At 32.6% G+C, this 15,163-nt stretch overlaps 1 protein-coding gene across 1 annotated transcript in view; it reads left to right on the top strand.

The window, feature by feature from the left end:
- LOC142231079 (uncharacterized) overlaps window positions 1–14,069 on the top strand; it is a 35,685-nt gene extending 21,616 nt beyond the window's left edge. Inside the window, exons 5-6 of the mRNA XM_075301699.1 lie at window positions 9,803–10,434; window positions 10,514–14,069. Of these exons, the coding sequence (XP_075157814.1) occupies window positions 9,803–10,434; window positions 10,514–12,784 (2,903 nt within the window). The 3' untranslated portion in view covers window positions 12,785–14,069. The remainder of the gene's footprint in view (window positions 1–9,802; window positions 10,435–10,513) is intronic.
- The last annotated feature ends 1,094 nt before the right edge of the window (window positions 14,070–15,163 follow it).

The raw sequence follows: 15,163 nt of genomic DNA, 5'->3' as shown, positions 1-15,163 counted from the left end.
CCTCTAAGAGAAGCAAATTTCATCCGATCCGGTTGAAATTAGGTACATGGTGTCAGCATATGATCTCTAACAACCATGCAAAAATTGGTCCAAATCGGTCCATAATTATATATAGCCCCCATATAAACCGATCCCCAGATTTAATCTCCGGAGCCCCTTGGAAGAGCAAAATTCATCCGATTCGGTTGAAATTTGATATTAGTATATGATATTTAACAACCATGCCAAATGTGGTCCATATCAGTCCATAATCATATATAGCCCCCATATAAAACGATCCCGAGATTTGGCTTTGGAGCCACTTGGAGGAGCAAATTTCATCCGAGTCAGTTGAAATTTGGCACGTTGTGCTAGTATATGACCATTAACAACCATGCCTAACTAGGTCCATATCAGTCTATAGTTATATATAGCCCTCAGATAAATCGATCCCCAATCACACAAAATTGGTCCATATCAAGTTCATAATTGTATATAGCCCACATATAAGCGACCCCTATATTCCAATTCTGGCTCTCTACGTACCGTGCAAAACTCCATATCGATTCGTAATTATTTGTAGACTTACCTATACATACCTTACCTATACATATATACCACCAATGGACTAACTCACAATTTAAAAGACGATGTTAAGAAGTTTTAAGATAACACAACCCAATTAAATAATTCGATTGTGGATGACAGTCTTTCGTAGACGTTTCTACGCAATCCATGGCGGATGGTACATAAGATTCCGAACTTACGGCCGTATACACTTGTTTATTTTATTTAGGTTTAATGGAATTTACTTAGACATTTTTTTTATTCAATCACAAAATTAATTGATCAAATTAATGTTTGAATTGAAATGTCTTCAAACAACTAGTGTCAACAATGGAGATAAAATAATTCTTTGGTTTATTTTGATCTAATTTGAACAAAGTCAACATCATAGTTCCATAAAAAGCATATAAAATTCATTTAATACAATTTTTTCCGTTATAAAAAAATTCCACTTTTTCTAAAAGTGATGAACCACCCTTGTATTGCAAGTGACATTTTTGTGTCATTTTTTTAGAAATTCGCAACAATAACGTTGTGTCAGTTTTTTTTTTCAAGCGGTAATACTTTTGTTCCATTAAATGATATACTTTTTAAATTTGAGCATTTCTTCTACTCAAGCCATAGTGTTATCAGGCGGATAATTGTGACGCCCGAAAATATGCAAAGAACTGTTTCCTCATAAACTGTTAATTTCAATTATTCATTTTCGATGAAATGGAGGTAAAACAATTGTTGGGTTTATTTCGATCTAATTTGAGCAAATGCGACTTCATAATACGGATTTTTCCTTTAGGGTGGGTATTAAGTTCGAGTTTATCCGCTAAAATCGCCATTTTTTCACGATTACTTTTCTTAATTAATCCACTTTAAGGAATACGAACTTTGCAAAAATTTGCTTTGGGCTATTCCCCATCAAGTTATAATAAAATTTACAACAAATATGTTTAATTTTATGCCTTTTTGTTACTCATTTAGTTTTCACTTTAGCGATTTTAGCGGCTAAACTCGAACTTAATACCCAACTTTAAGGTGAAAACTAAATCAGTAAAGAAAAGGCATAAAATTATACATATTTGTTGCAAAATTTATTATAACTTGATGGAGAAAGCAAATTTTCACAAAGTTTCTATTCCTTAAAGTGGATTGTTAAAGAAAACTAATCGTGAAGAAATGGCTATTTTAGCGGCTAAACTCGAACTTAATACCACCCTTTATAAAAAAAATATTGCCACTTTTTCTAAAATTAGTGAACTACCTTTTATTGCAAGCGACATTTTTGTATCATTTTTTATAAATTCTCCACAATAACGTTGTGCCACCTTTTTCAAGCTGTAATATTTGTGTGTTAATAAATGATTTTTAAATTTTGTTTTTTAAATTTTTGTGCTAAATTTTTAGCACTTCTTCTTCTCAAGCCATTGTGTTATCAAGCGGACAATTGTGGTGCCCGGAAATATGCAACAAAAAATCTTATGTAGGTAAACCGTGGTGTGAACCAGTGCTTCTCTGGTGCCCATTCCTTCTTTAAAGCCAAATTGTGTTTTTCCCATATGGAGCTCACATTTTTTATAAATTCTTTTATGAATTATTCTTAAGAAAATTATTAGAACATGGTTCATTGAACTTATGAGTCTGTAATCATCGCATCTCTGCATTTTTCTTCTTTGGGATGTTAATAAAGATCGTTTTTAGCCAGTCTTGAGGGTAGTGACCAGTGTCATATATATAATTAAAAAGTATGACTAATATGTCTATGTTTTCCCCATCAATTAATTTTAAAATTTCTGAGGGAATTTCGTCCGGACCAGCTGCTTTTCTGTCTTTAAGTGAGGCGATTGCATCTTCTATTTCGGATCTTTTTATTTGTGCTCCTGTCAGAGCGGGTGGATTATAGGTTGTCCTTTCGTCATCTCTAAACATTTTAGTAATATAGTCTTTTCAAATTCGTTTTCTCTCTGATATTTCAAATGCACCGATATTATTTTCATCTATTAATATTCCGGATGATGTACACTCCTGCTGCCTCTTTCAACTTTTTGTGCAGATTAAAATCGTCATGATTATTTTGTAGAATTTCGATCTCTTGGCATTTCTGTTGCAGGATTGCATTTTTTGCTGTTCTCGTTGCACTTCGAATTTCTTTATTTATTTCCCAGTATTTCTCAAAATTGTTGTTAATATAAATATAAAATTTATATAATTTTATTGAATAAAATCTAAAGTGTGTTAGTTCTAGTGTACATGTACAGTGAAATATGTATAAAACTTTATTCTCGTTGGTCTTTAAATCTTCACTTTTATAAATTTCCAAAAGTTTTTTTTTTCTTAAACAGTAATAAATGTCTTTCTCAGCCATTTCCGTAAAAGTCCACCACAACCATCAATTCCCAAAAGTTGCGCTTTTTTGGAAACCAATATAAAAAGCAAACAAAAAAAATCACAAAATCTTCTTTTGAGCTTTAAATAAAATCATCCCATCCAAAGAGCAAATAAAAAAATTGTTGAACTGGAAAACTTCTATAGCCTTAAAATTGACTATGGTTTACTTTTACGGCTCTAAAGTTGATAGAGACAAATAATGTCAATAAAGTAAGAAAAAAATCATGATCATGAAAAATCATCATAATAGGCATTACCTGTGAAGTCCATTGGAATCTAATTTCAGAGCAAACTTTGTTGAAGTTTTTGTTTTATTGGTATATGGTTTTTGAGGCTAAAATGTTATTTTTTTATTTGCTTTCTTTGATTTCAAACCATCATATGGTGGAGAGGTGACCGGGACCGGGTTAGAATCAAATTACCAAAATCAAATATCAACAAAATTGTGAACTAAAATTAAAGAAATCCATTAAGTGGAGGGTTTTGCCTTAGCCCAGTCTTTACTATTGTAATGTGCATAGTTTGTGTAGTGAGATACCCTTTTTAGAGCAGTAGTTTTTACAGAGATTCTAGTAATGAAAAATTGGCATAAATTCCTGTACTAAGCGAAGATCCCTATGTATTAACATTTCAAGCAATAGGCGTTTTACCCTAAGATATAACATAAAAATAAATGGACACCTCCCAAATATGACAAAAAATTTTAGCAACCGTTGTTGTCCACTTCTGAGAGGTTTTGCTGTATATTTTTGGCAAAAATGTTCCATGTTCCCCATTCAAAAATAATCTGTTGTTCTTGAAACATGTTTGAGGTGATCATTCTTCCTTCTCCGATGCCAATTAAAAAATTAATTCATCCAATTAATAATTTAATTGACTTTGCTTATTTGATTCCTTTAGTAAATTTGAAAATTTTGCTTCAAATTTTCCATAAGGAGTACGTTTAATAGTGTCGTTAAGCGTGTCAAATTTGGTTCACATCGGTTCAGATTTTGATATAGCTTTATAACTTTCGTCCGATTTGCACTTATATGGCTTCAAAAGCCAGAGTTTTGCCCTGAGTTGCTTCAAATTTTCCATAAGGAGTATGTTTAATAGTATCGTTAAGTGTGCCAAATTTGGTTGAAATCGGTTCAGATTTAGATATAGCTCCCATATATATCTTTCGCCCGATATGCACTAATATGGACCCAGCAGCCAGAGTTTTATACCGATTTGCTTGAAATTTTGTACAAACATAACACTTAGTCGTATAGTCAAGTGTGCAAAATTTGATTGAAATCGGTTGAGATTTAGATATAGCTCCCATATATATCTTTCGCACGATATGGACTTATATGGCCCCAGAAGCCAGATTTTTGGCCCAATTTTGTTGAAATTTTGCACAGGGAGTAGATTTAGCATTGTAGCTATGCGTGCCAAATTTGGTTGAAATCGATTCAGATTTAGATATAGCTCCCATATATATGTTTTTCTGATTTCGACAAAAATGGTCAAAATACCAACATTTTCCTTGTTAAATCGCCACTGGTTAATCGAAAAGTTGTAAAAATGACTCTAATTTTCCTAAACTTCTAACACATATATATCGAGCTATAAATCATAAATAAACTTTTGCGAAGTTTCCTTTAAATTGCTTCAGATTTAAATGTTTCTCATATTTTTTTACTAAAATTGTGTTCCACCCTAGTGCATTAGCCAACTTAAATTTTGAGTCTATAGATATTGTAAAAGTCTATCATATTCTGTCCAAATCGAGTGATATTTAAATGTATGTATTTGGGACAAACCTTTATATATAGCCCTCAACACATTTGACGGATGTGATATGGTATCGAAAATTTAGATCTACAAAGTGTTGCAGGGTATAATATAGTCGGCCCCGCCCGACTTTAGACTTTCCTTACTTGTTTTTACTAACATTGTGTCTCATCACAGGGTGTTAGCCGATTTAATTTTTAATTCTAGGGATTTTTAGAAGTACAAAAAATTGTCTCCAAATCGTTTCAGATATAAATATTTGTATATGGGAATATAAACCTTGATGATAACTCCCAACAAATTTGAAGCAGTTGAGATGGTAACACAAATTTTGGTCTACATAATGGTGAAGGGTTTAATATAGTCGGTCCCGCCCGACTTTAGACTTTACTCACTTGTTGTTTTTTTATTTAAAAAATCATCTTTAAATTAACTGAGATATTTTGAATCTTTGAATTAAAGATAAAATAAAAAATAGGCTAATACCCTAGTTGAGATATCGTAAAAAGAGAACGAAAAATCGATAAATGAGATCCGTATTAAAATTTTAGGCTAGATAGCTACCTCAAAAATATCTTTATTTTGGCTCAGAATCAATAAGGTCAAAATCTTTGAATTCAAGTAAACTTATTTCTTTGAGTGCAGGTTAATTAGTTGATTTATGTCATTTGACAATCATCATAAAATCCTTGCAACTCCAACTCTTTTTACCCTTCTATTACATGAGACTCCTTCACTTTTTTTGGTTAGACTTCCATCACTCCATAAAGGAGGCTGTCCATCTAAGCACAGTAAATCGATTATAAATAAATAAATGGTAACTTTAGATGGTGATGTGAGCTTTGGTCTGTTTTTCGTTTTTTTTTTTTTTTTTTGGAAAAAGGGTATGGTTTCCGCTTCGGATGTAATAAATTGCTAAAGAGATAATAAAGTGAATTTTTATGGTTTATTTGGATTGTTTGATTTTGGTTCGTTTGGCTCAAGAAATACAAACGTTAAACCAATTCAATTCATTTATTGTTCAAATTATTGTTGTTGGGAAAATGGGAAAAACTAATGCAGGTATTGTAGATTTTTCTCTTATAACATAATACTTAAAAAATATTACTATCGTACAAAAAATAAGAGTAAGCGATTGTATGTCAGAAAATTTATTGTTTAGAAATATTTTCCACAAAAAAATGAAAAAAAAAAACACAAACGCTTGTCTCTGTCCGTCCATCCATCCATTCATTTGTCTTTTCGTTCATCCTTAGAGTCTTCCATCTGTTTATGGCGGCTTTGACAAGAAGAGTAGAAGAAAACTTTTCGTAAAAAAAACGAAATACTGCCTACTTCCTAAATAGATAACCATCGATGGAGAAAAAACCAGCAAAATAACAACGAAACTGTAAAATTATTGTTAATGCGGAAATTTTTATAGTTAAATTCGATTTGAACATGGAGGATTTTAGGTTAACCATTAAGTAACGCAATCACATCGAAATGTTAAAAGAAATAGGCTTTGATGAAAAGGAAAGTTCAACGATACATACACAAAAAATATGCGATAGATTTTAAATGGATAATTTTTATACAATTTGACTGTAAATTCGTCATTAACTAAAAGCTCTGAATAAGATAATTGGACAAAATTGTTATTGTTATAGATTTCCGTTAGGACTTCTAGAGCATTTTGAAGGCAAATTGGATGTATCAAATTTAGTACAATTGTATAAACTTTTACATCCCTGGGCGCACTACAAGCCGAATACTGGCTTAGATTTATGTCCGCCAACAGGACAATCGGAATTCTCTTTTCAACCTAACCTAACCCTAACGTAGAATTTAATAATACATTCTATATATGAATGGTAGACGTGAATGCCATTTCGATGGGTACTAAGACATCTCAGTGTATGGTGGAATAACACATTTTCACATGCGCTCCCAAAATATTTTCATCTTAGCTCCAAATTTGTCTGGGTTAAGTTATATAAGATTACAGTGTATTTCCACTGAATTCATTTTTTTAAATAGATTGTACAGCACCATGGGTTGTATGAGTAACAATTTCTTAATATTTCCCATACTATACATGGTACCCATTGAGTACCCTAGGTGGTATAATTAATATTGATTGCAATTATTTGTAAATTTCATTATTTATCCAAAAAAACGTACACAAACATTTTTGGAAATCTTCATAAACAACATTGCTGCGAACATAGCCATTGCTCACGATCTTACTACGGAAGATAACATTAGTGCAAAATTTTAGATGTAAAGTTTTTGTGATGTGAATAAAATATCTAGAATAGAATAACGTAGCTAAAAACCAAGGGATTTTTTTATTTTTATTTATTTATTTATTTATTTTTATTTTTGATCCAAAAATGGTGCTAAATCGGATTAGAAGCAATGAATTTTATATAGGCTTTTTGCATAGGGGGAAGTAATCTTTTCAACATCCGCCGTATTTCGTTTTCATTTTTCCGATGTTATAGCTTTTCAGATTTTTTGGGTAACATTTGAATAAAATCGGTATAAAAACTTGAAGGATTAAACTGTTTCTATAGTTTTTCGTTTTCTACCTCTATGTAAGGACTTCGTTTTCATTTTTCAGATGTTATGGCTTTTCAGATTTTTTGGGTAACATTTGAATAAAACCGGGATAAAAACTTGAAGGATTAAACTGTTTCTATACTTTTTCGTTTTCTACCTCTATGTATGGACTTCGTTTTCATTTTTCAGATCTCATAGCTTTTCAGATTTTTTGGGTAACATTTGAATAAAATCAGGATAAAAACTTGCAGAATTAAACTGTTTCTATACTTTTTCGTTTTCTACCACTATGTAAAGACTTCGAATAATATTAGCCCACATTTAATGGGAAATCTCATGTTAAACCTTTCCCTACCGAAATAGATCTAATGTTACAAACTTTAATTTTTCTTCTGTTTTTACTTGTATTAACAGCATGTAGAATAAAAATTTTAGTTCTAGAGGACCTAGCTCAATTGCTTCGAGAGCTATATGACTTTGTTCTGAAAACTTGATTCTTGAATTGTGATCAAATAATTTTAAGAAAATAAACTCTATTTGACCTATTATATCTATCGAAGTGTGGGAAAAAAATACAAAAAAAAACCCGAAAAAGTATCAGCTATAGTTTTTGTACGAATGTCCATTTACTAAAGACACACAGTAGAAAAATGGACTCAAAATTTCGTTTTTTTTTCGTTTATTGTTAAAGAAGTTTATAAAAAAGCATTTTAGTGCTCACCAATATGGAAAATATTTATAGCTTATTTAGATTAAAGCCTCTACTTTAAAATAACATTGATAAATAAATCGAAACTAAATGAGGAAATAGAGTTTGGTGTCGTTTTCGAATGTCCTCTTAGGTGGACATCGGTAGTGAAAGGGTTAATCGGGAAATAAATCTGTAAAATTTTCAAATATAGTTTTTAGAAATTTCCATAAATTTATTGGTCCTTACTGTGTTTCATATCCGGTGGAATTAAAAAATTTAAATTTATGGCCATAACTGAGTAAAACACAGGATTTGTATATATCACCTCAAGGAGACTTGTTATGAAATGAATCTCTAAAAGACAAGAAATTAAAAGGTTTTTTTTGCTGTGCGAAATCAAAATTTTGCGATTTGAAATTATAGAAAATTTGGTTAAAAATGTATTTCTATACAAATTTCTAAAAAAAATTTAACAAAATTGTATTTCTATAGAAAATTTTTATTTCTATAGAATTTTTTTGCAAACTTTTTTTATAGACAATTTTTGCAAAATTTTATTTCTATAGAAAATTTTTTTAAAATTTTATTTCCACAGAAAATTTTGTCAAAAATTTATTTCTATACAAAAATTTTGCAAAATTTCATTTCTATAGAACATTTTTGCAAATTTTATTTCTATAGAAAATTTTTGAATTTTTTTCGATAGAACATTTTTGCAAAATTTTATTTCTATAGAGTTTTTTTGCAAAGTTTTTTTTTTCTATTGAATTTTGCGATTTGAAATTATAGAAAATTTTGTTAAAAATGTATTTCTGTAAAAAATTTTAGCAAAATTGTATTTCTATAGAAAATTTTTGCAAAATTTTATTTCTATAGAAAATTTTGTAAAAATGTTATTTCTATACAAATTTTTTGCAAAATTTTATTTATATAGAAAATTTTTGCAAAATTTTATTTCTACAGAAAATTTTTGCAAAATTTTATTTCTATAGAAAATTTTTCCAATTTTTTTTCTACAGACAATTTTTTTTATTTAAATTTCATTGCTATAGACAATTTTTGCAAAGTTTTATTTCTATTGAAAATTTTTTCAAAATTTTATTTCTATAGAAATTTTTTGCAAAATTTTATTTCTATAGAAAATTTTTGCAAAATTTTATTTCTATAAAAAATTTTGTCATAATTTTTATTTCTATAGAACATTTTGTCAAATATTTTATTTCTATAGAAAATTTTGTCAAAATTGTATTTCTATAGCAAATTGAAGTACTTCTTAATTGGAGAGGAATATTTTGGAAAATCTACCAAAACATCAAGAATTCCAAACAGTAAAAACTCTACCATTTTTGGTAGAATTCTACCAATAGTGGCAACCGTGGTGCAATGGTTAGCATGTCCGCCTTGCATACACAAGGTCGTGGGTTCGATTCCTGCTTCGACCGAACACCAAAAAAGCTTTTCAGCGGTGGATTATCCCACCTCAGTAATACTGGTGACATTTCTGAGGGTTTCAAAGCTTCCCTAAGTGGTTTTACTGCAATGTGGAACGTCGTTCGGACTCGGCTATAAAAAGGAGGTCCCTTGTCATTGAGCTTAACATGGAATCGGGCAGCACTCAGTGATAAGAGAGATGTTCACCAATGTGGTGTCACAATGGACTGAATAGTCTAAGTGAGCCTGATACATCGGACTGCCACCTAACCTAACCAATAGTGGCAATCGTGATTAGAATTACCAGAACATGGAGGATACCCACCCCATGCTATCTCCTGACAACTTAAGCAAACACAATTTTCTTGGAATATCCTTAGATACTTCTTATTTCCAAAGATTTTCTTTTCAACAAACCATTTTATGTTGTCATTTTCCCTTCAATTCTAGGTCTCAATCGTGGCGGAAGTCTTAAATCGAATAGCAGTTCATGCAACAATTACCAAACGAATACCCTACCCGCAAATACATCATCATCATCCGCAATGGCGGGCTATCAAAATCCGGCATTTGACAATTCACCCGCAACTTTACTTACCAATGGTGCTGACAACCTATGCAACGAGATGTCTACCCTCATGTACGACTATGAAGTGGTGTCACGTATCAACGATTTGGTTGGCACCCTTAAGGGTACCTACAAAGAGATCAATACCAATCTAACACGAAATTTGATGAATTCCATACAGAGTTCAATACAAAGGAAGAACGAAGAAATGGCCTGGGTCGATTCATGTTGTTTACAATTGGTTGCCCGCTCCAAGAATGGCAAAGAGGAGACTTTCACATTCCAGACCCTTAATCCCAATGTGAAAAAAGAATGGATAACCGAATTGCGTTTGGCTCAACTGGCCTTGGATATAAATAATTCACCTGCCTGGGAGACAACATCGGCAGAGCCATGTGCCACAAGTACACCAGCCTATGAACAGCAGCAGATGCAATTGGTACAGAGGCAATCGAATAAGATGCCACTGTTTGTCAAAGCGATGCCAGTGCATAAATCACAGCATCAAACGGAGGTAAGCAGGCCAATATCCATTTTTTTCCATAGAACTTGAATTGCTAACGCCTTATTTTTATTCTCTCTTGGCTCCATAGGTTCGCTGTGGATGTTATTACAGCATCGCTAATGATTCCAAACTCAGTGGCAATGCTCGACGCCGTCACAAGCAACAGAACTATCTGTGGGTCTGTACCACCAACACCAATACATCACACATCACTGTGTACTCACAGCATCACCAGCAGGCTGGCAATTTACGCGATGTTGGAACCTTCGAGTTGGCCGAGACCCAGGTGACCGCCATGGAGTTTGTTAAGGGTCTTGAAAATTGCAAGACGCGCGAAGATGTCAACTGTCTCTTGGGAGATCTCATATGGATGGGAACAGATACTAAGAAATTGCTCATATATTCTGCTAAAAATCCTGAACAGGAGGAACAATTGAATTGCTGCAATGTCCCCGGAGTGGTGATGCGAATACTGTATCACTTCGACACAGTTTATGTGGCTCTCTCGAATGCCACGGTATTGATCTATCGTCGGGCCTATGATGGCATTTGGATGCTCAAAGATCCTCAGGTGGTGCTAACGGGTGACTCCGGCCTACCAGTGCCCAGTATTTTACCCATAAACATGAATATCTATGCAGCCTGTGCCAATCGTGTTTATGTTTTGAACGCTCTCAATGGGGAAATCCAAAGAAGCTTTGAGGTCCATCATGGCTCAAACCAACAAGTCAATCTTATGGCCCATTCGGGTATTGGTTTATGGATTTCATTGAAAAATTCCACTATGTTGTGTCTGTATCATACGGAAACATTCAAACATCTACAGGATATCAACATAGCGTCGAGTGTGTTGCGTAGTGATGGCAAAAAGGAGCAGGCGGTCAACAATAGTGCCATCTATGTAACGGCCCTGATGGCTTGCAAGGGTTTGCTGTGGGTGGGCACCAATGTTGGTATTGCTGTGACTATACCCTTGCCACGTCTCGAGGGTGTCCCCATCATAAGTGGAGGCATTAGCATGTCTTGTCATGCCCATTTTGGACCCATTACCTTCCTCTTGCCTTTGATTCCGAAAGTCTATCCCAGTTATAAACCTGCAGCCGCAACTGCGTCTTCAGCTCCTTTGGCTTTGAATGCTTCCCCGGAACCTACAGTGGTGGGTCCCAGCATGGGTGATGACCTACAACTTCCCGCCATTGATGCTGATCCCAAGAAACTCACCGAAGCTGATTTAGATGAGACATCAGTGATTTTGAGAAGAGATTTGGCCAAAGATGAAACTGGTTCCGGATCAGCTTCCCCTTCGCCCCTAATGTTGAGGGAATTAAGTGTGGAGGGAGCCGATTCTACCACATCATCACCACGTTGCTCCAAATTGGATAAACAGAATTCGTTGGATCAAAGTTTCTCGGCTAAAATACGAGCCTCTTTGGCCAATTCACCAGCTTTTCATCGCAAACGCTTCCGTGATCTATCATCCGAGTCGGCAAGAATGTCAAAAACTTTACCCCGGGGATTGGGCTCTGCCGGATATTTCCAATCTGGTTTGAATTCCAATACCAGCACATTATCTCACACAGAACATGGTTATTGTGATGTCTATGGCTTATATGGAAAATTGATCTTCGTCAAGGAAGACTATGATGCCGAGGAAGGTAATCAGGGTAATCTCATGGATATGATGTATGAGGGTATGCGACGTTCTGATCCCGAATTGGCGGCCATACCAGGACGTGTTACCACATTGGATAGGCGTTTGCGTATGAAGGCCTCAAGGCCAAGATCCTTGGATTTATCCAATTGGTCAGTTGATTCGAAATCATCGAGCCTCTATACCTCATCGGGAAGTGAAGAGAGTATGGGTATACGCTTCTTTGGTGGTCGCTCCGTATCACGCAACAGTTCCAGTGCCAGTCACAAGACTTCGGGCAATGGCAGTGACTTGGGCAATATCTCAGAGAATGGTCTAATGACCGATTTGCATTATAGCCATAGTACACCAAAGTCTGATGATGGTTTCAAGCTAATGCAGCAGAATAAGGCAACAGCGGCTGCAGGAGCTACAGCGACATCAACAGTAACCACCAGCACAACACCGCCACCAGCGGCCACAGCAACACTCAAGCGTAAACAAAAGCAAACAGCCAAACAACAGCAACAACAACAAGCCGATGGACCTCGGACCATTATCACCTTGACGGGCGGTCGGGGTTATTGGCGTCATGTTTGGTATAGCAACAGTAATTCGCCAGGGCACAAGTCATCTTCATCATCAGGTTCCCTAAGTTCGGGAGCGTCATCACCATTGATTGCCAACTCAAATGATGCCCACATTGTTATCTGGGAGAAAAAGTTATAATCTTGGGAGTATGTGTGGCATGGCAAGGCCACACCACCTTCATATTCAATACCTGGACCAAATGCAACAGCATCTTCTATATATCTACAACCACCATTGTCCTTGCAAACTACACCGGAACGTCGTAGTCGTGTCAGATTTCGTGGGTCGTTTGTTATACGAGATCGTAATACCTGTTCATCATTAACGGGTTCCCCCAATTTGGGTATGGTACCTGGAACACCTACTATGGGTGGTGGCGGTAGTTTTCGTCGTTTGGCTAAGCTAAGACGGGGTGGTAGTTTAAAAGAGTTTTAAAGGAACTAGAGAGTGCGAGAGTTCGAGAGAGGGGTGGGACGGGACGGGAGAAGGTGTTATGGATATGAGTAAGGTGTAGGCTTTTAGCCATTGGCTTTTTCTTGTGCAGTATTCAAAAAACAAATCTTTTTGAAAATTTCTAACATCACAAAAACCAATTTGAGATTTTATTTTCCAACACAAAAAAGAAAATTTATGAGCAGGACTCTTAGTTAGAAAGAAAAAACAGGATATGGGTAATTTCTCATAGCCTTGAGACTTTAATGACCGTGGTTGGAGAGGGTTTTACTAAACCCAACGAATATATATATTTTTATTTTAAAATTATTATTTTCTTTTTTCTTCTTCATGTATATAAAATGTAACATTTAACTATTTTCATATTCATAATTTTAATTATCTTAAAAAACTGATGTATAAAATTTAGTAAAATTAATTTAATTTTCATTATAGATACGTAGTTACTTATCTTTAACAGTTTTTTTTTTTCTCTTAATACATGTTATAATCGATTTTTTGATTAGTTTATTCATTCGTTTTATTTATATTTATTTTTCTTTGTTTCTAAAAATTTTGTAAATTAAGCTTTTAATATGTTGCGAAAAATTTGTGTAAAATTTCATTAAATTTATTTCTTTTGGTTTTTCGATATTCATTGAAAATTAAGATTTTGAATCTAAAATGTTAGGGATTTTTTTCTTGTAAATTGCTAATTTAAATTTAATTTAAATGAAATCAAAAAGAAACACACAAAACCTTATATTATAATAACAGTATGTATAGAAATATATAAAAGCTAAGCTTTTTTTTAATTATTAATTATAATATCTATTTGTAAGCATTAACTCTTATACTAAACACGAAATCATATTTCTTTTATATTATTGTAAAATATTTCTTTTTTCATTATATTATTTGCAGTTTTTTGTTAAATTTATTTCTAATTATTTTGTAATTTTTATTAAACCCAAAACAAAAATCCAACACATATATTTTTATATTTGTTTTTTTTCTAGTTTGATAAGCCTTCGAGAACAATTTCAATAATTTGCAATTTCCTTATACATCATTGATTCTTTTATTGTAGCTAGAGAATACTGTAGCTTGAAAACTCCATATACATGAATATACTTGGAAAAGTATCTGGTATTCTAGGGAAGATTTTAAAAGTTACTTTGGAGGCAATTATACATTTGGGGATTTGTAGTTTTATTTTTTAAAATTAAAAAAAAATGATTTAAAAAGCTAATTTTTTTATTAAATAATACATACTTTATGAAAAATAACAAAATTAAAAAAATTGTTTTATTATGGAGAATTAATAGTTTGTTTAATATATACTTTTATATATTTTTAAAAATTTATAAAAAATTATGAAAATTGTCCTATATCAAGTATCAAATTCCTTACTTTTGAAGATAAACACAGAAAAAATATCATCGAAATTTTTCCAATTAAAATTTTAATTGAATTTAAAGTTTGTCAATTAAAAATTAATTGAACAAAAATTAACTGTACCAATTAATTTTTTAATTGGACAGTTTTATATTTGAATTGAGATTGGCGACCGATACTATCGTTTCTGTAATTGAAGATATTTCAATTAAAAATTAATTGAATCAATTAATTTTATAACTGAAGACAAAGAACTCTAAGTAATTTGCATATGTCCCATAAAGTAAATTTTTAGACTACAGCCTATTCACACAGAGTAAAATATCACCAAAAATTTTTTCAATTAAAAATTAAAAAAAAAATATTCAATTAAAATTTTAATCGATTCAAGTAACTAAATTTAAAAAAAAATCACAAAAAATATACCAATTCATTTTTTAATTTGATCAATTAATGTTTCATTAACATTGGTGATTGATACTATCATTTCTGTGATTGATTATAAAATTGATTGGATCAATTAATTTTTTGGTTGAAAACAATTGATACCAAAACGAAAATTTTTAATTTCATGTCTACACAGAAAATAATTGCACGAACATTTTCCAATTAAAATCTTAATTGAGTTTTAAAAAATATTCAATTAAAAATTTAATTGATTCAACAAATTTTTTAATTGAAACAAAA

This window comes from Haematobia irritans, chromosome 3, assembly GCF_050003625.1.
Source record: "Haematobia irritans isolate KBUSLIRL chromosome 3, ASM5000362v1, whole genome shotgun sequence".
Classification (NCBI taxonomy): domain Eukaryota; kingdom Metazoa; phylum Arthropoda; class Insecta; order Diptera; family Muscidae; genus Haematobia; species Haematobia irritans.
This window is presented reverse-complemented; position numbering and strand designations above follow the sequence as displayed.